The sequence below is a fragment of the Eleutherodactylus coqui genome, chromosome 8, assembly GCF_035609145.1.
Source record: "Eleutherodactylus coqui strain aEleCoq1 chromosome 8, aEleCoq1.hap1, whole genome shotgun sequence".
Lineage (NCBI taxonomy): Eukaryota > Metazoa > Chordata > Amphibia > Anura > Eleutherodactylidae > Eleutherodactylus > Eleutherodactylus coqui.
In genome coordinates this window covers 112430828-112458466 of record NC_089844.1, presented here as the reverse complement: position 1 = coordinate 112458466, position 27639 = coordinate 112430828, and the positions used below count along the sequence as shown (strand labels likewise).

General features: G+C 42.5%; 1 protein-coding gene across 3 annotated transcripts in view; it reads left to right on the top strand.

The window, feature by feature from the left end:
* The first annotated feature begins 7122 nt into the window (after positions 1 to 7122).
* The window catches only part of MYH11 (myosin heavy chain 11), an 89831-nt gene continuing 69314 nt past the window's right edge, over positions 7123 to 27639 (top strand). For all 3 annotated transcript variants that reach the window (XM_066576230.1, XM_066576229.1, XM_066576231.1), the window contains exons 1-3: positions 7123 to 7228; positions 10273 to 10628; positions 21233 to 21389. In XM_066576230.1, the coding sequence (XP_066432327.1) occupies positions 10290 to 10628; positions 21233 to 21389 (496 nt within the window). In that variant the 5' untranslated portion in view covers positions 7123 to 7228; positions 10273 to 10289. The remainder of the gene's footprint in view (positions 7229 to 10272; positions 10629 to 21232; positions 21390 to 27639) is intronic.

The window sequence follows — 27639 nt, the reverse complement described above, 5'->3', positions numbered from 1 at the left end:
GCTTGGAATACCCAGAGAGGCTAGAAATTCACCCTAGAAAAAAGATGGTTAAGGGGCGACCAAATAACTACGTATAAATACATTAGGGGACAATACAAGGATCTTTCCCATGATCTATTTATACCCAGGATTGTGACAGTAACAGGAGGGCATCCTTTACGTCTAGAGGAAAGAAGGTTTAATCACCAACACAGAAGGAGGTTCTTTACTGTAAGAGCAGTGAGACTGTAGAACTGTCTGCCTGAGGACGTGGTGATGGCAAATTCCATAGAGGAGGTTAAGAGGGGACTATGTCTTTTCAGAGCACTTTGACATTACAGAATATAGACATTAAATAGTCAGAAGATTTGTTGATCCAGGGATCTTCTGACTGCTGGCCTTGGAGTCAGGAGGGAACCTTCTTTGAAGAGTGTTGATCCAGGGATTAGTCTGACTGCCATTATGGAGTTGGAAGGAACTTTTTCCCCCATGGTGGGGTAAATTGGCTTCAGCCTTACTGTGTGTTTTTTTGCCTTCCTCTGGATCAACAAAAGGGGGGGGGGGGACAGGCTGAACTGGATGGACATTTGTCTTTTTTTCAGCCTCGCATACTATCTTACTATGTCCACTCTTAGGGCTCGGTCAGATGAGCGTGGTTTACATGCTGCAACAGCAGTGCAGAAACCACGCTTCTATAGCAACCAATAGGTTGCTATGGAAGCGCTCACACAGACCCTGTCTAGGGTGCTGTCCATAGGCTCCTGTGGGAGCCGTGGAAGCAGGCTGCCCGCACCACGGACGTGTGAACAGGATGCTCCGCAGAGCTAGGGGCAGCCCATTCATGTGCATAATCTCGTTCACGTGCATGTCAGCAGCGTGGTTTACACATTGCTTAGCAGCGTGTAAACCATGCTCGTCTGACCGAGCCCTTAGAAAGAATCGCTACAATCCTGAATTTTTCCCTCATATATATAATTTACATAACTGTGGATTGACGTACATACAAACTTTTAATTTTAGCAGCCTTTTTCAGCTTCCTCCTTCTCTATAACATGCCTTTGAGGCCTTCAGAAAGCTGTTTACATTATGGCATGGTTCACACTAACCAATATTTCTTGAGAAGAACAGATTTGTCAGTAACCATGCTTTGTGTGCCTTTATTTAATAGACAAAGCACCAATGACTGTGATTGGTGCATCCAGCGCTGACTGTGATTGGCTGAGCAGGCTGTCACTCAGCTGGCTCAGCCAATCAGAGCAATCTCTCACTGAAAGGTGGGGAATTCAATCCCCGTCTCTAGCAAAAAAACCTTGATGGCTTGACAAGTGGCTGGGATCCTGCACAGAGCCCTGGAGACTACCAGACAGGACCAGTTAGGTGAGTATTTCTTTTTTTTTGGTAGTGCATCTAGTGTTGGCATTTAGCGCTGCCAAAAACAAGGTACCCAGTTGTGCCACATTTTCAGCAGCGATGAAACCGCTGCCCATTCATTTCAATGGACGATGCAGGGCTGAAAATGGCCAAAGATAGAACATGCATTGCTGTCAAAGTGCAGCGTTGAAGACACTACGTTTTGACGCTTGTGTAAACAGCCCCATTGAAATCAATAGAAGGATTGTACAGTGCTTAGCGCAGTGCTAAATGCTGTACAAAACATCTTTGTGAGGGAGGCCTTAAAGAGACTCTGTCACCATCTTTTCACAGCCCTTTCTGAGAGCAGCATAAGCTAGTGACAGGCTCGCTGATTACAGTGATATGTCTGCTGTGTGGATCTGTGTGGTAAGCCGGCTGCACACAAATAAGTTGGATTCCACATGTGGGAACCTGCAGTGCAATCTAGCTCTGATCGCGGCCAGCAACCCTGCATACCTGCTTTCTCCTGTATTGTGGATGACCAAGGACGCTCGCCGTTGGTCATGCGCAGTACAGGTTCTTTTAAAATATTTGTATTTCCTGAGCTGTCACTAGCCAGATGGGCTGTGGGTCAGATGGCCTCCATTGACTTCAATGGAGGCCATCCGTGGAGAGTCCACAGCAGAATAGAGCATGCTGCAATTTTTTCCTCTGCTCGCGAAAATCACAATTTGTTTCTGTAAGCGTGAAGGAAAAAGCAATTTTTACATATCTTCAATGCATGCCATTTGCTGCGGATCGTCCCTGCGGACACTAACTGCGGATTCTGCAATGAAAATCCGCCCGTGTGCAGGAGGCCATACTTTGTAAGAAACTTGCAATTTATAAGTAGTAGGGCATACAGTAGCCCTTTGTACTCATGAGCTGCAGCTAGTCTTAGCCACCTTCCAGTCACTGATTGACAGCTGCCTGCCTATTACTGTGCATAGAGAGATAGCTGTGGATCAGTGTCCGGAGGGTCGGGTTGGTGAGGCTAGTTGCAGCTCATCAATATGGAGAACTATTCCTTTGTGTCTGGCAATTACTAATAAAATGCAAGTTTCTCCCAAACTACTGCACAGATACTATAGCAAGCATCACTGCAATCAGCGTGTCTGTCACTACCCTTTGGTGCTCTCAGGGAGGGCTGTGAAAAGATAGTGACAGAGTCTCTTTAAAATTGTCCACTTGTAGCATATTTCTGAATATCTCTGAAGCAAAGTAACACAAAACGAGATATCTGTTTATGCTTATGTGAATCGAGAGCTGGGGCTCAGAGGAAAATAATAAGCTCTGCAAAGCATGTCAATATACTACATAATATACAATTCTGTAGTTTGTTTGCTTGTCTCTGTGCATTACATTGTTATTATTGTTAGTCTTCACTATTTATATAGCACTGTGTAGACATGTCATGCTGCGCTCTGCACACAGATCCTATTCATATACAATGGTTGTTGCTTTAGCATACAAGCTTATTTTTTATATGCATGCACACACACAAAACTTCTTAATATACTTACCTAGAAAATTCTGCACTGTCCCTATGTCGAAATGATATATCGTCCATCGCCAAGTCATCTCTCATGACCATGGGAACCAATCACTAGCTATACAGTAAAATTACTATTGATAACAGTGTCACTGAATGTTAAGGGTAGTTACTGTATATAATCCAGTTGTTTTTTTCCCTTGCCATTTCTACCCTATAGAGAGATTTTATTAGGATTCGGAAAACCTTTTGCAGTTAGACATAATACCTATATTGTATAAATGGTCCTTCATTTGAAGCATTAATGTTCACCTTGCTGGCACAGCAATAGCATTCTTCTTGCTGCTCTAGCTCTTCACATCTCTGATGACTTTGTGGATAAGTTGATGCTTGGGGTCAGTTTGGAGTCATTTTGGCAGAGTGACAACCACTAAAAAAGATTTTTAAAAATTAAAGTAAGTAAAAAGTAGAGTAGATACTCATAGCTGCCATTCAGGTCTTAGCTTTATTGTCCAAAAGCTTGTGATAAGGGTGGCAGATGACAGATGCAGCAAAGGAATTCTTCATCCCTGCGGAGAATAAAGAATTCCCTACCACAGCTGTCACAGATGACAGCTGCGGTAGGGGATTCAGCTGCCGGCATCCTGTAATTGCTCTTCAGGGAAGGGCTTTAAATATAAGCCCTTCCCTGAAAAACAAGAAAAAATGGTGATAAAAAACGCTCCCCTTTCTTGTTTTTTAGAAGCCCTTTCCTGAAAAACAATTCAGGGGTGCCGGCAGACCAACGCCTTCAGTGGAGCCGCCGGCAGCAGACGCGTTTCCATTGAAGGCAATGCACGGACCTTCATACACGCGTGTTTTTACGTGCACATAGATGCGCACCTATGTATGCACAAAAATACGCTAAAGTGAAGCCACCCTAAATAAGAGAAAAATTCTGATTGCCTTCTATCATTAACTACTTCATTTTTACATCATTGTGGTTCAATTTGACAAAAGAGGTATGCTAACAAGCAGTTGCCAATTTATTCATATATTTTCAGGAGGAATAACAGTGGAACAGTATAATTCAAAGCTTCAGAAAAAGATTTCCTCAAGTGTTTTTTATTTATTTATTTTTTAATAGAGAATACGGGTAATTACTGTGACAGTCATGTCAGGAGAGTTGACAGGTCTTATTTAAAGCAAAGGTGCACTTTTTTGCACTTGAGCAATATAGCGTTCCTCGGGTCATCAATACTTTTTCCACTGGGATCCACCATTCGGGACCCCATTTGGTCCTCAGGACAGATCACCAATGGTTGATTGGTATGGTCTGCTGATCGGGATCCCTGGTGATCAGCTGCTTCCTAGTGCCACTGTCACTATGAACAGTGCATGCAGCAGTTCACACTGACCATAGGACAGCGGCTTGGGTTGGTATTGCAGACGCAGCTTTTTTTTAATTCAATGGGAACTACATCTGCAATAAAATCCCTGAGCTGCTGCAGAATGGTCACGTGATCTGCTTTCTGTGCTTTCCGCAGCGACAGTGGTGCAGGGAATCAGCTGATAGGCAGGGATCCTGAGTGGTGGATCCTTGCCGATCAATAGAAAAAATTCCAGACAATCTCTTTTAGAGAATTCTCCAGGGAAATACTATTGATGACTTTCCCTCAGGATAAGTCATCAATAGTTGGTCAGCAACTGTCTGCCATTCGGGACCCCAGGTGATCAGCTGATCAGGTGTCCCAGCCAGCGCTGCATAAGGGCGAGCACCCACTGGCGTTTGCGTTCTCCGCGGGAAAAAAACGCAGCGTTTTCGCCGCGTTTCCCGCGTTTTTTCCGCGCGGTTTTCGCGGCGTTTTTCGCGGCGTTTTTGCGGCGTTTTCGCGGCTTTTCCATTAATTTCCATGGAGAAAAATAAGGACACATATGCAACTGACAGTTCCTATGTTAAAAACGCAAACGCAACGCAAAAAAAACGCCAGTGGACAGGAACACATGTTATCTCTATGCCTGTGCAGGAAAAACGCAAAACGCAAAACGCAGGTAAAAAAACGCCAGTGGGTGCTCGCCCTAAGAGTGCAAAGCAGAAGCTGCTGTCCTAACCCCTGTGTAGTGACCGGCATAACTACAGGTGCAGCTCTCATTAAAATCAATGGAATTTATACCTGAAGGTTCAAGCGCTGGCTACTACATAGAGGTTGGAGCATTTGCTTTATAAGGGCTATTTCAGACGACCGTATATCGGCTCGGTTTTCACGCAGAGCCGATATACAGTGTCTTTGTCTGCAGGGGGAGGAGGATGGAAGAGCCAGGAGCAGGAACTGATCTCCTGCCCCCTCTCCGCCTCTCTCCACTATTTGCAATAGGAGGGGGCGAGACGAGGGCAGGGCTAAGTACTGGCGCTTAGCTTCGCCCACGTTCCACCCTCCCATTGCAAATAGTGGCAAGGGGCAGGAGCTCAGTTCCCGCTCCTGGCTTTTCCATCCTCCCCCCCCCTGCAGACAAGGACACCGTATATCGGTTCGGCGTGAAAACCGAGCCGATATACGGTCGTCTAAATAAGCCCTAAGCATGTGTGTAGTGGCGCTGACAGTGAGCACCCAATCAGCTGATCGGCCGGGGTCCCGAACAATGGACCCTAGCCGATCAACTATTGAAGATCTATCCTGAGGATATGTCATCAATAGTATTTCCCTGGAAAACTTCTTTAAGGTCATAACCTACTTAATATTACAAATATGAAATAAAACATCTGGAAGGATGCTGATTAGAGATGAGCGAGCGTACTCGTTAAGGGAAAATACTCGAGCAAGTATTGCCTTTTGCAAGTACCTGCCCGCTCATCTCAAAAGATTCGGGTGCCAGAGGGGGCGGGGAGCAGCGAGGAGAGCGGGGAGGAACGGGGGGGGGGGGGGGGGGGACTCTCTCTACCCCCTGCTCACTCCGGCAACTCACCACTCACCCCCGCCGGCACCCGAATCTTTTAAGACGAGCGGGCAGGTACTAGCAAAAGGCAATACTCGCTTGAGTATTTGCCCTTAGCGAGTACGCTCGCTCATCTATAATGCTGATAAGTTTTCAGAGTCTTCTAAGAAAAATACTTCTTATTTATAAATGGGATATACCTTTCAGTTAGTGCTCTTTGTCTTATCAAACTTTTGTTAACATTTTACAACTACTATGTTCTGCCAAATGTTCAAAGGAAAATCCCTTGTAAGTATTAAACAAGAGATTGCTGCAAAGTGCTGACTTGGAAGAAGTGCTGTAGGTAACAAGGGAATTGCATGTTTACACATAGGAATACAACTTTTTCTAAGAGCTGTTAAGCAATAAAGGGGTTAAATGGAGGAGTTGTCCTTATTTATGGCATTAGAAGTTGAAAAGACTCCTCTTTCCTCTTTCCCTACCCTGAGAACAGACAGCCCCTACCATAGAAGAACACAGTGCAGAAAGAGTTCCCGTCTCCTTATTTGGGCAGATGGAGTCATATCATCATAGAGTTTTTTGCCTTTCTCAGGAACATGCATGGGAAGCCCGGAGCGAGGCTGGGAATCATACACTCCCCACTAGGGAGAAGGATGGCCCTGAGCTCCAATCCAGATGTGGACGACAACATCATCTCATTCGTTACAAATAATGCAATACATATTACAGTGAGATGTTATATATGTGTGTATATCCCTTGTAAAATCTAAATATCCAATGTGCCAAACAAATGCTGTTAAGCTGCATATAAATATATGTTTACATCTCAGGATATGTAGAGCCAAGAGAAAAGGTAAGGAAGGACACAGCTGTAGCATCCAACTTTGTAATTCATTTAGATTGCATTAAAGTTTGGGAGCAAGAAGAGGGCTGGTGTTTATATATACATGGACTGCTCTGTGGGCACAATATCTACATTTTTCTCTGTGCACAACATATTAGATAATGTAGCAAGATATGAATGCAGTCTGTTTTTAGCTTTGCTTATATAAACTTCATTAAAGTTACTTGAACTTTTTCCAATATAAACATTTGGATCAAAAAAGTTTGCAGCAATCAAATGCACATAGCAAGTTGGCAAAATGATAAGCCAATAGTATAAACTCTTCCCTAGCACAGGCTTTGGTTAAACACTATTCTGGCAGTTCAGGGGTTACTGTAAAATCAGTACTGTACTAAGGTGCACCAGACAGCCCATACCTAAGAACAGAGGATGAGCTCCCAACCCCTCCCTCCTGCTCTCCATAGACTCCATCCCTCCCACTGTGGAGATGGCTCAGTCTATATAGAGGGACTGCAAACTGAAGGAGAATTTGGACTGTCCCAGCTGTGAGCTGCACAGGTTCCAGTCTCTGTCTTCAATTCAACCTCTGCTTAAGTAATTGGATATCTGTAAGTAGGTGCTATTGTTATTACTCCAAGATTTCAATATCTTCTGTTATTCTAGTTACACATTACAATAATGTACAGATGTATATAGATACATATATAGAGAGTAAGAAGTAAAGAGGGTGACTCTGTGGCAGTGAATAGGTTAACATGCAATGTGTCAGGCCAGTACCTTTCCAGCGCTTGGATGTGTCATATGTCAGAGGGTTATCCTTTGGCGTTCTGTGGCAGGTTAACCTTGCAGTTAAAAAAGTTCAGTGCATCATGTGGAAGAGTACAATGACAGCTCCTGTCATGAATGTCAAAGTGCATGATGTGAGATAACTAAGAACAGGTACATTTTGTATACAATCTAGTAATGATGGTATGTTGCGCTGCAACACATGTAACCCATTAACTAATGTTTACGTTTATTCTACTGTTATATGAAAGTTGTAAATAATGTGTATAATAAAGTACAGATGTACTTGTTACAATGTATCTGTGCATTAAAATGCATGCAAAATACATGTTATTTTGTATCCGGATCACAAAATAAGTACATTCAGTGTTTGACTCTATGCATTTGATAAACCCTTTCCTTGCCATAGCCGGGAATTGGGCATCCTTACTCAAGATATAGAATTCTTCAATGGCAGAGCAGGCTGCTGGCCATAATAACAGTGATATATAGCAAGCATAGCTCTGAATCTCACTTTTACCACTTGACGTTTTAGTTTCTTCAGACTTCTTTCCCTAAAAGGTATTTGTTAGGAATCACAGTAATCGTGTCTTCAGGGTAACATGACCTTATATGGGCCCATGCACCAACATCAGCAAAGGACCACTGCGGGCAAATGGCTCCTGACTGCATAATTCTTTAACTATTTATACTATCCTATTTATATGCTCATATTTAATATTCTAAGCAAGGAATACATTTTGTGCATCTTCACTTCCTAGAGTATAGGTATTTTTTTTTACTGAGTGCTGTCAAATTATTAAAAAATGTCTGAAAATCAAATCTTTTTGAAATCTACCCATTTCCGTTATGGACTTTAAGAATACATACATCAGGCTAAACTAAAGCTCTATTCACATTTATGTCAGAGGCTCAATTCAAAGCCTCCAGTGCAAATCCTGCACAGAATGCCAGACAAAATAGTGTAGCACGTTGCGCCATTTTGTCCAGGAAAATACTGGCGGGCATAATGGAAACCCAAACAGTTCATGGAGTCCGGTACTTCAGGTTTTGTTCTTGTTCTGCTCCCATGATGGAGCCAGTCAATGGAAAAATATAACACTAGTGTGAACCTAGCCTAAAGAGTATGCGGATAAAGAAAAATGTTAGTAGTTTGAGACAAAACTGGGTGTGTACTAGGCCTTTTAATTTAGATTCTGCAGCGTAGTAAGTAGATTGTCATCATTCATACTAGGGTCTATTTTATAGAAAGCCAGTATTATGCGTTGTTGGTTGAAAACTGATGACTTTGAACCTATTTATATCAAATCTGGTTTGGGGGCTTTTGCAAAGATTTATCAAATTACATCACTCTTTTTTATCAGTGAAAGTAGCAATTTAGGCAATAGTTGAACAGCCATTTTACTCATTTGCATAACACATACAAATGGAAACCAGAACACTCCCCACACACAATGAGGGGTAACATACAACCTTCATGCACTTACTGCCCACCATCAGACTTGAACCTACAACCTCAACAGTGCAAGGTAACAGTGCTAACCACTAAGCCACCATACTCAGGTCAATGTCAGAGTCACTAACTTGCCTTCTACTTGTGTTTTTACATTCTTCCTCTGCAGATTCTCTGCAGATTGCACCATTATTGTCACATCAAAGTATCCAGTAAACTGTACTTTGTCGGGAACTTCATGTAATTCTAAGGTGCTTTCCAAGTATAAGTTCCTTCCTTGCACTAATGAAATGAATGCCTGGAAAAATTTGAATTGTGGAAATGGATTACTGAAAAAAAACTACAAAAGACACAGGTTCTAAACCCAGAATCCCAGATCCTCTATGGTGGCTGCTTGTTTTCTAATTTATTCTGCATTTATCCAGCTGTGATCTGGAGATGGTCAAACTACATCATCCAACTACATTGTAACAATCAGAGCTAGGTCCTCAAAAAAAAAAGTTATTTTTGTTACTTATTCATATTTACTTACACAGCTTCCTGTTCCCCTTGGAGTTTATAATCTAATCCCCCTATGTTTTTCTAGCAGGGGATTACATCCATGCAAATACAGGGAGAACATGCAGATGTTGCTCTCAGTCAGACTTGAACCCTGGACCTCTATGCTTCAAGGCTACCATGCTAACCACTTAGCTACCATGCTGCATGCAAGCTGACTAGTACTGAGCCATTGTGATGACTGTTTTTGCCTCCTAAATTAGCACTTTTCAGAATGTAAATCCTAGTTTAGAAAGCCTTGTCTATCAACAATGTCACTTTCTAAGATGTTTCCAAGGTTTGTATGATGGTTCATGTAGACCAACTCCAACAGGACATGACATGAGGATATCCTATAGTAAGAACACCTGAGGCACTGACAATAATTACATCACCTGTGCAATACTGAGGAAATCCTGAAAACATGACCTGATGTGAGTACTTAAGGACTGCAGTTCAGAAACCCTGTTGTAGACAGTTCAACATACCAAATCTAGATGCTTGGCATCAACTGGTCCTACAGGGTAATTGTGTCACACAAGAACCAGACTTTAGTTTCTGCTAATCACCTCCTCTACTTTTAAGCTTAAATTCCCATCTTTCCTCACTCACCAGACATGTAAAAATTCAGAATTTCAAGTCTACTAGGTGGAGATCAGTGTTGGAATGGAAGGACATGACTGTGACGCCTAGTTACTCCTTTACTGTTGCTAGGCACCTGTTTTTGGTCTAACTTGTATAGTAAAGGGAATAAAGTTTTGGTGTAATTTGACAAGTTTGCAATGTTAATTTGAATATATTAAAAAGATATTGACTGTTTTGGCTTTTTTGCAGCCTCATATCATTATTAAGCTTTTCTTTTTTTATGGTTTACAGGTGACCTTTAAGTCAAAATGTCTCAAAAACCACTATCCGAGGATGAGAAATTCCTATTTTTGGACAAGAACTTCATGAACAGCCCTACAGCCCAGGCAGATTGGACAGCCAAAAAGTTGGTTTGGGTCCCTTCTGAGAAAAATGGATTTGAAGCTGCAAGTATCAAGGAAGAGAAAGGTGATGAGGTTCTCATTGAATATGAAAATGGAAAGAAAGCAACCATAAGCAAGGATGATATCCAAAAGATGAACCCCCCCAAATTCTCCAAGGTGGAGGACATGGCGGAGCTGACTTGCCTAAATGAAGCATCTGTACTGCACAATTTAAGAGAGAGATATTTTTCCGGCCTTATCTATGTAAGTCACTGTATGATACTCGGACTGATTTTTTATTTTTTTGTTGCTTTTGTCACATGCATTGATGGGGTTTACGGTGTTATCTCTAAATAAATGTAGGCTTCAGGGGTTATGCCATACGGAGAAAATAACACATTGGTGATTCAGTGGAGATTATTGGACCTGCATAACTTTTATATTTGGGTAGAAAGAAAAGATACATGGTCTACTGCACATGCCATTATATTCATTTTTTTCATTGCTTACTCTAATCCTAAAGTGCTGCATACTAAAAAAAACAAACATATCCTCCTCACCCTTAAGCTGTATTCCCATGAGCGCATATACGGTGGGTTTTTACACCTGGGCGCATATACAGTACCCATATGAAGCATTGGTTTCCAATGCAGCCTTCCACACAGGCTAATGTATGGCGCATAAATATACCGGCAGCGCGAAAAAAAAGAACATATATGCGTCCGGCGCATATATGCTCTGCCAAAACATAGTTCTGGAACTATGTTTTGGCCAATATACGCCAGCAGGTCCTATAGACTCCTATGGGAGCAGGGAACGAGAAGGGAGGGGGAGGCTTTTTGCAGCATCCAGTGTGGTATATTTTTTTCGCTAAAAATGCTGCTCATGGTTGTGTGAATGGATGAGAAAACGCTAACCGTAATCGTGGAAAAACACCCATTCAGGCGCTTATACGGAGCAGGAGTGAAACCATAAAAACGCTGTCACCGTATATCCGCTCGTGGGAAAGAACCCTTAATCAGCAGCCTTTGGGTCATCAATGGCATACAGCTATATTTTTACTAGAGATGAGTGAGCGTACCCGCTAAGGGCAAATACTCTGCCCGCTCGCCTCAAAAGATTCGGGTGCCGGCGGGGTGAGCGGTGAGTTGTGGGAGTGAGCGGGGGGAGGAGGGAGAGAGAGATTCCCGCACCCGAATCTTTTGAGATGAGCAGGCAGGTACTCGCAAGAGGCAATACTCGCTCAAGGAATTGCCCTTAGCGAGTACGCTCGCTCATCTCTAGTTTTTACCTTTTCACCTATCTGAATAGGTCCCAAATTAAATGTGCGATGACCATCTTTGGGGGAAACACTTTGCGTTACTCTGTTGGGCATTGTGAGTAATGCAGGATTTGTTTTCCCGAAAACTTGCACCATTTATCTTGGGATATCTTGAAACAGGCAAAAGCTAAGAAACAACACATCTAGTAGAAGGGCCAATACTGAAAATAGGACTCATTTCCTGGTGCTGGTATATATATTACTAGATCCCCCACCACAGCACTGGAGTTCAGAACTCCTTTTCATAGCTTTTCCTAGTATGCGTTGCATGGCCCATAAGACGACTCACACTCTCGTTTTGCTCTCCACAAGAAAAACATTAGACATCACTTTTTTGGCGTGGGGGAGGCTATTTACATTAAACTGTGCTCATATATAGAACTTTCCTGCGTTCAGATTCAGAGTCTGCATGTGGGGTCGTTAGGGTATAGGAGATTGATTTCAGTATATGTAAAAACTGAATTCTAGCATGCATCCTTGATACCGGGTCTACATGTTGAAGTTTAATATGAACGTGAGACATACAGTATCATGTAACCTCTAAAAGAGCTAATTTATACGAACAAATATTGCATTTTGGGGTCTAAAAATTCATGTATATCTTTAATGAAACTGTTAAGATCCCCTTTATCTCGCATGCTGAGCACAGTCCGAAAAAAAGAAATGCACTATACCAAGATTTTTCTTTTGACGCTCTAGCTCTCAAAAAAATTCAATAAAAGGTGATCAAAAAGTTGTATGTACCCTAAAATGGTACTGATAAAAAAAAAACTATAGCTCACCCTGCAAAAAAGTAAGCCCCCACACAACCCCATCTACCAAAAAATGTTGTCTTAGAATATGGAGATGTAAACTAAGACTAAACTAGATAAATTTGGTATCGCTGTGATAGCGATGCGAAGAATAGTTGACATGTCATTTTTACTGTACCATGAATGCTAGAAAAACAAAATCCAAAAACAATCGCACAATTGGGTTTCTTTACCTATAACCCCATTTAAAAATTTTAGTCTTTCAATACATAACTAGAATGCTGGTACATGCTGCGTTTTTCAGCTGCAAAGCACAGGCGGAGCTTCACCGATTGAGCTGGCGCCTGGGCTCAAGTCCTGCAATATGGTGGTCATGGAGCCAGCCCCTGCACATACTTGCACTCTAATATGGTGCATTAAATGGTACAGTTAAAAGATAGTAATTCCTGCAGCAACCCCCCCCCCCCCTCCAAGAAAAAGCAACAAAAAACTGGTTCATGCTGCCCGAACTCAGACAGCATGAGCCCAGGACAATGGTGTTCGGAATAAAACCTACATAGATGCAATGTACATACCCGTCCTGGGTTAATACTGCCTTAGAGAAAGGTATGGTTTTTGGAAGACCGTAATAAAAAAAAAAAGTCTATGAAAAATGTCTGGTCCTTAAGGGGTTATTTCTTATCGATCTATTACATGGCTCCCAATTAGCAGTGTATAAATGTTTCTAATTATATCAAATGAGATTTGAGACCAGTCGGATGAATACATGCTCCTATGTACATAATAATATTTTGGTGAATCATCCTCTATTAACTGTACTCTGTAAGAAAACAACAGTCCCTTTTATTTCTGACTTTCAAGTTTCCCAGTTGGCGCCTTTTCAAGAATGTATGCAGAGCATAATGATACTAAGAATTAGCAATTAACTCAACCACCCCCTCCCCTCCATTCCCCCCTCCCCATATCTACCTGTTGCATAAGATGATGCTACTATTGTTATACTCATTGTTGATTCATGAACTTTATGCAAAATTGCCAAAATAATTAAGATGGTATTCTGAACAAATGTTATGGTTCATTAAGGGTATGATGCCACACTGCAAGCTGCATATGGCTAAAAATCTGCAGTGGTTGTAAGACTTTGCTGGTAATCGAGCTATTTTACTGGTAAAACTTTCTAATCATTGGTCACTGAGTGGGCCGCATTTTGGCCATGTACAGTTCATGCAGCTTGGGGACGTATCCTTATAGCCAAAACTGAAAGATCCAGCTGATTGACTTTGGAGCTAAACACTGTACTGATTACTGTATGACAATAGAGATGAGTGAGTATACTCGCTAAGGCACATTACTCGAGCGAGTAGTGCCTTAGCCGAGTATCTCCCCGCTCGTCTCTAAAGATTCGGGGGCCGGCAGGGAGCGAGGAGGGGGGAGAGAGAGATCTCCCCCCCCCCCCCCATTCTCCACCCCCCCCCCCCCCCCCCCCGCCGGCCCCCGAATCTTTAGAGACGAGCTGGGAGATACTCGGCTAAGGCACTACTCGCTCGAGTAATGTGCCATAGGGAGTATACTCACTCATCTCTATATGACAACCATGGAAGCAGAATATCCCATTCTTATAGGTAGGGGTCCTAGAGATGGGAACACCACTTATCAGTCATTTAAGTATCCCTAAGATATGCCATAAGATATTTATGGTCAGTTTACTCCTTGTAGTTATGAACTACACAATGCATGAAAAGTGGCAGCTCACAATGTTTAGTGCTATAAAGTTGATAACACATCCCTTAAGGGCCTTCTACACAGCTTGATTATCAGGCACAAAAGTCTCTTCAATAGGCCATATAAAAGGGCCAGTGATCATGTGATGAATGAACAAATGTTCATTCGATGGCTAGTTTATGCGGGCATGAAAATACTGGTTGGTCAGTTGCCCCTCTACCAGGGTTGAAGCGCAACTGACCGATGATATTGTTCATCCCCATGCTACTTGTAGTAAAAATCCTTCATCCCCGTACTGCAGATAATCTGCCTGTGTAGACAAAAGCAAAGAGCGCTGTCTGACCTACTCATTGTCGTTCAATGCCAGTTGGCATGGGCAGATTATAGAGGCACTTTTAGCACTAGCATCTCTATAAAATACATTTCAGTGTCTAAAAATGTGGAGAACATTGAAACGTTCAGTAATATTTTGTATAGTACTACAGTGTTTTGGAAGGTTGTAATGGAATAGACTATTGGTGCATCTTCAAAGGAACAACTATTGTCTGAAATAGTGCCTGCGGTTGTCTGCCATTGAAGTCAATTTAAGGCTTCTTTTCAAATGAGCCGATTCACGTTTGAAAGAGTGAGTGATGTCAGTTACCCCATACACTCCGGGGCAGCCTGTTCAGACAGACACCTTGTTGGCTTGTTCAAAGGAGCATCGTTCAGTCTCTCACATTCACTGTATAAGCGAATGACCGATTGTTTAACCTGAATGAAAAGTGAATGAGCCAACAATAGTTTTTATGCCTGCGTAAATTGAATAATGAATGAAAAGTGAACAAATCTCATTCGTTGCTCAGTCTAAACATGGGTCAATGACTGGTTCACTTTTGCTCGTTTTAACTGTGTTTTTTTTAATGATCGTTCCATTTAAAAGCAACCTAAGAGTACTTTTACACAGGCAGACAGTTGTGCAAGTAATCACTTAAGAGCTATTACACGAGACACTGGTTCCATGTAAATATAGGAAATGGTAGGGCGAGTGAGAATAGCTCATCTAGCTTAACTAAAAACAAAATGACTATTGGTCCACTTATGAACGACTGCCTGTTAACTCTGAATGGAGGCAGGCCACATGCTCCACCTCCATTCAGTGTGTGATCAGTGCTCCTTATGAAGCGATGATCGCTGGGACAACTGTTGTCCTATGTAAAAGTACTCTAAGTTGCTGATGATAAAGCAGCTCTATGGTAGAAACTTGTCCCAGCTGTTGAAGTGAGAAGCAGTACTGTATACTTGTGAGCAATATCACTCGTGAAGCATCACCAACAGTAATAAATTGAACTAATATAATTAAGGCGTCAATCATACCATTAAAATATTAAAGGGGTTGTCTGGGATAATGCTTTTTCCCACAAACTGCACCACTTGGTCCATGAGCAGCAGCTCACCCACATTGAAGTGAAGAAGGCTGAGTTGCAATGCTAGGCACGGAAAGTAATTATCTTCAAATCTGACATACTGAACAAATACCGTATATAGTACAAACTGCCTGTTCGCCTATATATTCTTATACTTCATATTATAAACTTTGACCCTCATACAACTTTAAATGCTTTATACATTCAGTTTGAGAACACAATGAAAGGCCTTTCTTATAGTCGGAGTAGTAGAATGATTGGAATACATTGGTAAACTTACTGCAAGAGGTTTTAGGAACAGGAAAATTTGTCATTTTTACTTCATTAGGTAATCTAGTGTTGATAACAATGACCATTTTATATAAAGATAATTATTGCATATTTGACTCTTGAGGCTGTACATGCTGTGAGCTGTAACCCATATTCAGGAATGAAGACTCTGTTCAGAATTTCCCATAGCCAGAAGGAGCATATCTAGTCTGCCAAGTCACCTAAGTGAAGAATTGGTTCTTCCTGCATATGGTGACATGCCTGGCACTTCATCAAGTACAATATTATGTCCAAATTGGAAATTAAATTCAAGAAATATCTTCCCACACCCCAGACAAAACTTAATTGGCCATGAAATGAGTTCTGTTCTTTTCTTTGATCAGGACAAGAAGTATGAAAGGTTTTTATAAGAAGGGCATAGCTGCAGCACTAAGAATTACATGAAACGCATATATTGATAAGATCTATTATTACAGGACCTAAGATAATTCTACATGTAAATAGAGTTCACATCTGGGGGTTTCCAGGTAAATACTATTGATGACTTATCCTCAGAAACAGTTATTTGTGAGGGTCTGCCACTTGGGAACTCAAACAATCAGTTGGTTGGCCGTCTGCTGTCAGCGCATCTACACACAGTGGCATGGAGCGGAAGCTGTTACTCCGCCCATTGTGTAATAGCCGGTGCCTGAACCTTCAGGTGCAACTCCCATTGATTTGCCTGCAATTGCAAATGCCGGCCGCTACACAGGGGTCCGAGCAGCAGCTTCTGCTCTGTACCACTGTGTAGTGGTGCTGGCAGTGGACACCTGAACAGCTGATTAGCCAGGTCCCTGAGTGGCAGACCCTTGCAGTTCAACTATCGATGACCTATTTCCCTAGAAAACCCCATGGTGACCTCTACCAATCTACTAATTCTAATAGCCACAGGCCAAATCATCCATTAGTTATGGCGCTGTGCGTTTCAGAAGAACAAACTTAAACTTTTTAAGGGTTCTTCTCTTTAAGTTACTCTCAAATATGTCCATATAGCATGTTATATGAATCAAATCCTAGGTATGCAACTGATCCACATAAAGCGCTATTTGGACATCTGACCTACACAAAAACCTGTAGTGACAGATCTAGGGATGACTTTTGGCAGTATAAACTGCTGGAACTAGTCATGAGTTAAAGGAACATTACAAAAAATAACACTAATAGAAGAACAATACTATATGCCATTGATGCACAAATGATGAGGATCCTACCTCAGGAAGGCCCACCGGTGCCTAGAATGTAGGAGCTATAATCTCCCATTTTTTTAAATTCATACCAGTCCATGTGTTCGGCTGGTATTTAGTTGCAACCCCACTCAAATGCTTTGGCCCTAGTGGCTAAACATTGATGGTGTTCCAGAGATCAGACCCCACCAGATATTGATTGTATATCCTTTCCATACACAATTGTTAGTACTCGTTATTATACCCCTTTAGGCTGCCTGTCCACGGCCGTGATGAAATATCGCTAGCAATATTCCACCACAGGGTAGGAGGGGGGAGCACTGACGGGTCTCTGCGATGAGCCTATCTAATAGATAGGCTGACCGCGGCAAATCGCAGCATGCGTGAGTTTAATCCCGTGAGTGGAGAATTGCTATGATTCTCGGCTCGTGGACGTCGGGCTGCGCTTTCCATAATTATGAAAAGTGTTCACTGTGTTACCCGTGGCTGGATTATCGCCGCCCATATCACAGTGACATATCGCCCATGGACAGGAGGCCTTAAGTGAGAGCCTGGGGTAAAAGGGGATTGCTGGGTGTATGTATACTCGAACACGCTTTCCAAACTGTAGGCACCATGTTATAGACCAGGAGGAGCCGAGCAGATGGATATTTTATTCAGTGATTGACAGCTGTGTCTGACTGTGTATACAGGGAAGGCTGTGAGTCACTGATAGCTCCGCCCATTGGACTGTTCAGCTTAAAATGAGCGGAGATATAAATGAATAAAAGTTATACTGAATCTTTCCTCATAAAACTATATATCAGTCTGCTCAGCTCCTCCTGATCTATAACATGATGCCTGCAGTTTGGACAGCAGGTTCAAGTTGCAAAAATTCTTTCTTTTAAGTGTTTATTGGTACCGACACATATTGTGTCTGCTGGAATTAATTAATCATCTGTCCTTCAGCCTCTTGAGACTGTTAACACCCTTATTCCTATGCCATTGGTCCCTGACATAACTTGTATTTCCTGATGGAGATAAGGACTTTGCTAGTTGTGGTGTTTGTTATAAATAAATGACAGGAAACAAAAACTCATTGTTATAAAGCAAGACAAGACTTAATGACAGATATACACACAAGCGAGAGTATGTGTTTGATGTATAGAAAGAGAACACTGTCATATAGTTATTCAGTGTTGCTGCTAGTAGTCTACAAGCCAGTCGAATATGTCTATCGGCCTCACTGTCAAAAAACATTACAATTTGTCATGCACAGTATAATTCTGCCCAGCTGTTCAACAAATTAGTGAGAATCAGACGGGATATAATTTTTCTCAGGGCATTAATTGGAATGTCTTACCATCAAAAGTACTTTTTGCTGCATGCTGAGAGTTTTCAACTTTTCACATTCCAGTCCTCTTTTCTAATAGTTCCCAGTAGTTTGGGGACAGACACATCTCTCACATCCGGTCATCTTCACTGAAATATCTGCCCATGTAGGCCATGCTAAAGCTGACCATAGACAAGATATCCCATCCAATGCCTGAGAGTAGATGAAATGGAGATCAGATAGATATGTTGGTCATTGACTTGTCTGATTCTGTTTCCAACTGGAGATCTCTGCTGAGATGTGTGGATTGGAGCCTGGAGGCCTCATATTATATATTGATCCAAATTGGCACATTTTATAGAAAAGTTGGGGGGGGGAGAGCTGTCCACATATTTACCTCCTGTCTTTGACTTGCTTAGAGAGATTGATTTCGACCAACCTTTTTTTTAAGAAAAATCTCCCGCTAGTCACAAGGTGTCACGATGTTTGAGTTCCCAGAGATGAGTTATCTGTGGGGAAACCTGCAGCAAGTTCCTAATTTTCCTGCAGCACCCCCACAGAGGAAAGAAAGCACTACATAGTTGCCATTAAAATGAATAGTTCTGTTTTGTGTAAAGGACGCTCTGGGACTACCAGCCAATAGACGAGGGTCCTGAATAAGAGACTTTCTCAATTTAATTCAGAATTCCTTAATATTTTTAGACAATTTGGTTTTTGAAATGAGATAATTTCTTTTAGGTTCTACTGTGCAGAGGATAACAAAATATTCCTTATCTTTTAGCTGCTTGTATCTCGCCACACTGTATGTAACCCCAGATCATCATTATATAGTCTATTCACTACTCCACCATTCAGCTATTGAACTGATAGGGGCGTAACTATAGGGGATGCGGTTGCACCCAGGCCAAGGAGCCTTAGGGGGCTCATAAAGCCTCTTCTCCATATTGGATCCTAGTACTACGAATAAAGCATTATAGTTGGGGGTCCTGTTACAGAGTTTGCTTTGGGACCCAGAAGCTTCAACTTACACCTCTGATTGAACAATAATGGTTCTGACTGGTGCAGCGACCGAGGATCGGGCCCTAGCCTAGGAGACGCTGGGGATGAATTTAGGCCTTGCCACAGTGGCACTATCATCTCCCATTCAGAGGGTAACCAGGGATACGTCCAAGTGGCCGAGGGCAGGCTATTAAAAGGTCGGTGAACCTAGCTACAGTTTACCGTAGTCTTTTGTTACAGGTGATACCACCGTTCCTTCCTCTGCGGTGAATCCGGATGTTGAAAGCATTGGTCCACACGCACAGAGTAGTTTGGAATTAACAAAGCCGGGAACGGTCAGCAGTGCCACTTGACTTGAATTAACTTAGTTACAGTTCAACAAGAAGTAATCCACGGCAGCAGGATATTCAGTACAAGCTTCACAAAGTGGTGCGACAGGGAGGAAATCATAGGTACACTAATCTACAGTCTCAGTTATATGTATGGCTATGGGCCCGGAACAACTCCTCTTCTCCTCTCCAACTCCCTACTGGTCAGCACTCACGTCCAGCACACATTCCATTCTGCAAGACTGGACCACTCTCTTCCTCTTCTCCAGAACTTCAGCGGGGGCAACCCACCAATATCTCCTGGGTGTAATGGGCCCAGGGAAAGCTGAGGTTCTATTTCTCTTTCTCCTATCATGACCCTCACAGACTGAAGGTGTCTGTGTGGGTCTCTAGCAGCTCCACTCATTCCAACTGCTGCCAGGTCCAGAACCGAACCCAAACAACCACTTGCACACCTTGCAAGCACATATATATCACGAGGTCACGTTACACACAAAAGATGCATTTCCAGACATAACCCAGACGTTAACCCATTCAGTGCTGCAGAGGAGCAATACACATCATATTTATACAACACAGACACTGACAAGACAGTAAACACGAGACAAATACACTCATACTTATGGAGGGGCCACGCTTATTCTGGCCACTACACTGGTGGTAGTGCTTTGCACTTTAGCTACTGAGGGGGGGAAAGGTTGCAGTCAAATCGTGGCCCCAGACGATTCAGAGATGTCTGTTTATATAAGGGGACAGCAATAATATATATTGGCAGTTTGACTCTGGAAGTGAGCTATATCACTATTGACACCTTAGACACTGTAGTTGCATATACCTTTCAGGAGAGATCTAAGAACCTTTAAGATTGTAGCTTGGTTTTTGTTATACTGCAATACTTTTTCCTGTCTTAAATGAACTTTCTTGGTTTAATGCTGGAGAGTCATAGTGTAATGAGAAATTACAGCCCAGCATCACTGGACTGCAGCAGCATGTAACCTTGCTACATAGGATAATGGGAACATTAAAGTATCTGTCATACACTGACAGATGTGCTGTTGAGCAACAAACATATTCCCAATTATGTTCTTTCTGGTCCTAAATACCAAGCAAACCATACATACCAACGCTTCAAACAAGACGCTTTATTCGCCATATATGGACATGCAAATTGAGATCTCTGTTCTATTATGTGAAGTTTTTTTTTTGTCAGGTGCCACAAGCTGCATTAACCAATGCATTAATATGTTCCATACAAATAAGATAACTGTAAGATAATAGATCCATTCTTCTAACCACACCAGTGGTTGTCCTCATAAAAAAAAAAGCTATGTGAATAACTTGTATAGAAACCCACTTATGGCTTTTATAGAATTGTTTATAGTCTTATTTGCGAATATGTATATGCATCCATATTTATATTCCTATTTGCATAGGTTTATGCAATCACAGAAGGGGGCAGTTTGGTATATGCTGGGTGGTAGCCGGGGTACGTTCACCCTGTTCAATGATTATTCCTCTTCTTTGTATTTCACAGACATATTCCGGTCTATTTTGTGTTGTGGTCAACCCTTACAAATCACTTCCAATTTATTCAGAGAAGATCATTGACATGTACAAAGGCAAGAAGAGACACGAAATGCCCCCCCACATCTATGCAATAGCAGACAATGCATACAGGAGTATGTTACAAGGTAAGCCTATTGGGTACACCCTACCATTTGTCAGGTCTAGAGGGTAAAGGCCTAAGTCCATTTTTGAGACTGTTTATACAGACTGGGCCATGGAATAGTACCTCGGCACCACACTCTTATAAAAGCTCACTAAAACGAGCGCAACACAGCTTTAATTTCTTATACTTCAGTGGTAAAGTGAAAGTTGTGCTGCCAGGGTACTTTTCCGTGGCCTACCCCGTATTGGCTTCCATTTATGACAACTATATTGGTTTACTTTTTTTCATGGACCTCAAAAATCCAGATGGAGTTCTTCATGGGTCAATAGGATCCATCAGAATTCTGGTATTTTTGTCGGCAAGAAGTAAAGTTCTAAAGACTACACTATTCTTGCCATCACAAAATATCAGAACTTTTGATGGAAGGGGCAAAATGTCGGCGTGGACAGAGCCTGAATTTTGGTTGTGAAAGAGCTAGAATATAATCCTGTTATTGACAGTTGTGACTGCATCCTATATCACAACTATTGTTTACACCTTTTGTCTTCGAAGAGTTCTACATACCCATTCTAGGCAATTTATCTTAGTTTTGAATATATCTAATTTCTACAAACGAAATGTTTTATATACCGATGCTCAGTGAATGTGGCAATAATAAGGGTTGTAGTATACAAAAATATGCACTCATCAAGAAATGGATTCAACTATTATATGCCCTGGACGGAATTATCCACAATATTTGGCCATATCTTTTTTTGTACTTTCCTAGTAAAATGTCAATGTTCCTGGTTAGTTGTGAAGTCAAATATTTACTTCTATGTATATTATACATTAGAGGATATTGATTACATTGGTTGACTTGTATAGATTACGGAAAAAAATTAATACCACTAGACATGTACCGTGTACATATTGCTACTTAGCTGCCAACTAGCATTAAGATTTGGAAAGCCAAATTTGGGCCGTTTTGTTCTACATCTGAATGTAGATGTTTTTGTAAAGGTTTGTGATGGGAAATGGTGGGCTTCTCACTTTTGCTTCTATATGCAGGTATACTAGATCATTGGCTGCTTCTAAAATATTGGTATCATGCGATGTGTTGGCCAAAACCTTTTAAAATTATGGCCTGTCCTCCAGATAGTCCATCAATATCTGATAGGTGAAGGTCTTCCACTTAGGATCTGATTTGAAGGGGCCATGGCACTCACTTAAGCACTGTAGCCTCTTCAAATTTCATAATCAGAATGCCGTATTTATAGTGGCCGTTCTGAGTACTACAGGAGTGTCTTATTGAAGTAAATGGAACAAGCCTATAGTACTCAGAGCAGCCTCTATAATAATAGTCTTCTGAGTGCGAACAGGTTCATCCTCTGATATAAGCATTAAAGAGACTGCTGTGCTTGCATGAGTGCAATCAGCTGATTGAGACCGTTCCCAAGTGGTTGACCCCTGCTGATCATATACAGATGGCCTATCTTAAGGATAGGTCATCAATTTTAAAAGGCTGGATAACCCCTTTTAAAAAGTTGCACTAGAGGTTCTACATGCTGCTAAATATATAGATATATATGGTAAGTTATCCATGCTGGATGTGAGAATTGTTCCCGATGTCATACAAGGCTGTAGAAACATCAAGAAAACTATGTTCTCCCAAATATAAAAGTCGCACAGTATGAAGCCGGGGGTGGTTGTTAAGCTCCATTGCCTTTTTTGGTGGGGAGTAGATGTTAAACAGACATAATAAATTCTTGGGAGCATTTTCTCGGAGTGCCTATGAGAAGATAGCATTCTTGGCTTTATTGGGACTAATGTTTCATATGGTCGTATTAGACCCACGAGATAAAAATTGCAATGTGAGACGCTTGTTTACTCTTCTGGAACACAATGATTTACTGCAAGTTTTTATTAACTATGGATTATCTAATGTGAGAATTTCTTGATGCTAATTATTACTACCATGGACGTCTTTGATGAATGTATGAATATAGTACTTTGAATATTTCATAGGTTCATTACTGGAAAAGGAGCTTTGATGTGACCATTATGTGATGGACTTCCATTATACATCTGTCTAGGAAGTATTTTTCCTTAATTGTCTAGTGTATTACATGTTTGTCATGTGATTTAAACTCTTCCAACACCGCATAGCTGGACTTTTACTTCAATGTACAGAGAGCTTATTTTGACCTATCAAGAGGCTAGCTAAAGGCTCAGGGGCCCAGATGCAAAAGTTCAGCATGGGCCCCCCTCCCACATCTTTCCTCTGCATCCTAAGGTCTCTTAAGAAATCTATCAATGCAACACTAGCAGGGGACATTGCTAGAATCTTAAAAGATTAGGCAGATGCTATATATAGGGGGGCCCCAATGCAAAATCTGTAATGTGCTCCCCTAATCACCCATGTGCCATTTATTATACTGGTACTTTCTTTTATGATAGAGGGGCCTTTGGGCCCGGTAGCGACTGCTACCTCTGTACCCCTTAAGGCCTCCTTCCCATGGACGGATTTCCGCCGCGTAATTCGCGGCGGAAATCCGCTGCGTTACCCGCAGCTATTAGGTTCTATTGAACCTAATAGCTCAGGGCTCACGGTGCGGAATTCCACCGCGGAATTCCGCCCCGTGAAATCTCCCGTCCTCACCCGCAGCATGCTCTATTTGCCGCGGGTGTACACGCGGACGGCTTCCATTGCAGTCAATGGAAGCGGGGCGTTCATGCTATCTTCCGTTGTAGCACAGCGGAAGATAGCCTGAAACCGCTTCCCCGCCTACCGCCGCCGCGTCATGTGACGTGGCCGGCGTGTCACATGACGCTGCGGCGCATCATGCGGAAGCGAGGACGCCGGATCCGCAGGTAAGTTTGGGGTCTCTGGAGGGCGCCGTGACGGCAGAGCCCGTCACGGCCATGTGCAGCCCGCCTAAAGCTACACCCCTTAGCGTATGATCACTGTGTTACACTGGCCCTAGGTACTACATCTGACGTGGTGGTTTCTAGGATTTTTGAGATTTGTCTTAAGTGTCAAATCATTTTTTTGCTTCATCTGTAACTGTGGGATGAGTGATTATTCAGCCAAGATATAAATTATTGTTGTATATTTTAGATTATAAACTCTTCCACTCCTTTTTTTTTTCTTTCTGTGTATGGCCCTTTTTTTATTGACCATTTAAATGGGTGTTATTGTTTCATTGAATGACAGCAAGCAGGGCTCTTGAAAATTAGGTGGAATTGATGCAGAAAATAAAGTTCCTTTTTTTTCATTATACAAAGAATATTTGCGGAAACAATATCACTTAAGTCTTTATCTTGTTAGGACACATGAAGCCAATTTTATTCTAATAGAAATCTAGGCCTGACTATAACAGGAATGCAGTGCTATCACTGTTCTCATTACATGTATAAATGTATTATCTTATTCATTCAATATGAATGTAATTAAAGTTTCATTATTATTCTCCGGGTCAATTGTAAGCTCTAAATATAATGTAAGTGAAGCAAACCTAATAAAATAAGGGCCGTTAACTTAGTTTTTGTAGCTTAGGAGCTGGATAGGACTAAACAACATGCAGAACTGTTTTCCATTGACTGGATGTTATTTGTGTCTGTTTCTATTATTCTTACTATAACTGCTGTCAGTTTGCTGAGTAACTGCAGAAAGATCAAGTGAGTCTTCCTGTTACAAACCACTTCTACAGCTTGTTCTTGTGTTACGAAGAGATAAGTTGGATAAGAACCAGAAGGAGCTCTCTGATCAATCGGATAGCATACATAGTAATCCAGTATATGCAGCATATGTTATGTTCCCCCACTGGCAAATCTGAGAATATTTGAGCACACAAGCCTTATGCCTAAATTGTAATCTAAATGTCTATCATTTGCAGTAGAGGTCTTTATGAGACAGGCATCGACTGCTGTACAGTACAGCCAGCACTTGCTGGTCTTAGTGCTGTGGTGCCAGGAGGGAGCACTTACTAATAGTCGGAGTGGTTAGCAAGTGTTCTCTCCCTACACCAGGGCAGGTTGTGTACAGTATTGCAGACTCTGCGTACAGGATGTGGTTGCCAGTGTTCCGAGAGAAAGATGGCCACATCCTCGACTCAGAATGGCCTGCTCTCTAATGTACAGACAATTAACATGCAGTACCACTATACAAGGACCAAATAATACCTCTACCCCCCAGGTGTGCCCCCACATACTTTTTGGGTATTCTCCTTAAGGAGACACGACACCCCTCCTGACCCACGTTAAAACTTGTTAAAAAGTTACATTGATTTGAAGGAATGCTGCAATCCAATAGGTGGTGCTGCAGAGGTTTTAGTTTCATCTCCCTTATTTGCATAAATTACCCAGAGGAGCTTGCACTTATAAGGCATAAGTCTCCTCACTCACCTTCTAGGTGTCCCTACCACCCCTTCTGGGTGCTCTTCTTGGACAGAGACTATCATCCTTCGACCCACTGACCCCCCCCCCCCTCTCCCCCCCCCCCCCCACACACACACCCTCAGGTGTCTCCACACACTTTGTGGGTGCTCTTCCTAAGGAGACATGACAACCCTCCTGATCCACACCATGACACACATTACCATCACAAAGTGCTGAAATACCACTATGGTGTTTTATGAACCACTGTACAGAGACCAATATTGCCACCATATAGTGATAGATTCCTGTTCTGCACAGGAACTCTGCAGACAGTATAAGCTACTACTATACAGTTTCATTTCAGTCATTCATAGGTGATGTCACATCACAGATGGGCTTTGGTTGGACGGCCTCCATTAACTTCAATGGAGGCCATCTGCGCGGAGTCCGCAGCACAATAGAGTATGCTGCGATTTTTCTTCTGCTCGCGGAATACGTAATTCATTTCAGCGAGTGTGAAGGTAAAAGCAATTTTACATACCTTTTCAATGCATGCGATTTGTTGCGGATCCTCTGTGCAGACACCGACCGCGGATTTTGCAATAGAAATCCGGTCGTGTGAAGCCGGCCTAATACTACCCCCTTGGTGCTCTCCTTACTACCCTCACACTGCAATAACACTATCTTAGTGCCCCCACACCAAGTACTTCCCTTAGTGCCCCAACAGTAAGTGTTCACAAGAAAATAATGAATACTCTCCTAATCCCATTCCCAAAATGCATAGAGCAGCTCCGACTACAGACCTCTACCAGCTGGTGGCTTGCTCTGTAAATCAAGGCTGTGGAGTTGGTAAGCCGGACTTTCTTTTTAGACTCCCTTGTTTTTCCACACTAAAATTCCTACATAAATGGTTTATCTATAGTTAGTAATAAATTTACAGAATTAAAATGGTATCCTGCTTCATTACAATATTATATATTAATATGTAATACTGCTTATTTCCCCCAGTCGTCTCCACGACAGCACCAATGAGATTGCCTCCTCCTGGTAGGACAGGAACATACTGAGAGGTTAAAAGCTCCCCCCCTTCCCCACTTTCCTCAGTGTCTTCCTGTCCTGCCAGGAGGCAGGATCTATGAGAGGAGCTGGTGGAGAAGCCAGCGAAAGCATACAGGCGGATCGGAAGGCAGTGGCTCACCCTGTCATCCCTTCGCAGCCAGACGACTCCCGGGACGCCACATCAGGGTGGTAACCCCCGGGCCAGGTTCCTCCCGCGGCGGCCCATGGGGGGTTCAAAGCGGGAGCCTCAGTTCCCCTCGTCCTCCGGCAGAAATTACAGCGCGGCGCTCCAGGAAGCCCTTTGACGGCAGGGGGCGGGGCGCCGCATCTCACGTCCAGCGCGATGACGTCATCGCGTCTGCATTAGGAGCGGAGGGGGCGGGGCTTAGCGCAGGAGCGCGAAAATTCAAATAGGAACCTGAGAGAAGCCAGAACACCAGCATCACAGGTCGCAGGGTGTCTGCAGCACTGGTATAAAGATGAGTGCTCCAGCCCCAGAGACAGCTGAAACCTCAGCCTCAGCGGCCGTAAGTAGCCAGTGCGGCAAAAATACAATGCAAATATCCAGTATGTTGTGTATGGAAAAATTGCATGTTTACCCGCAAAAATGCTTTGTTTGTCAGGGGGATAAAAAAGACATCCCCCCCAGAACAAAACTGCGAAAGTGTGTGGAATGCGGGACGAGACTGCCAGCCACGTATCAGAGGCCTCTATGCAAGGCATGCGTGGCTAGGCTAGTCAGAGAGGAATCGGGGGGATTCCTGGATGACGTTAGAAAGCTGGTGAAGGAAGAGGTTCAATCAGCTCTAACGTCACTGCCGGCACCGCCAGCGAAACGCCAAAGAAAGGCATAT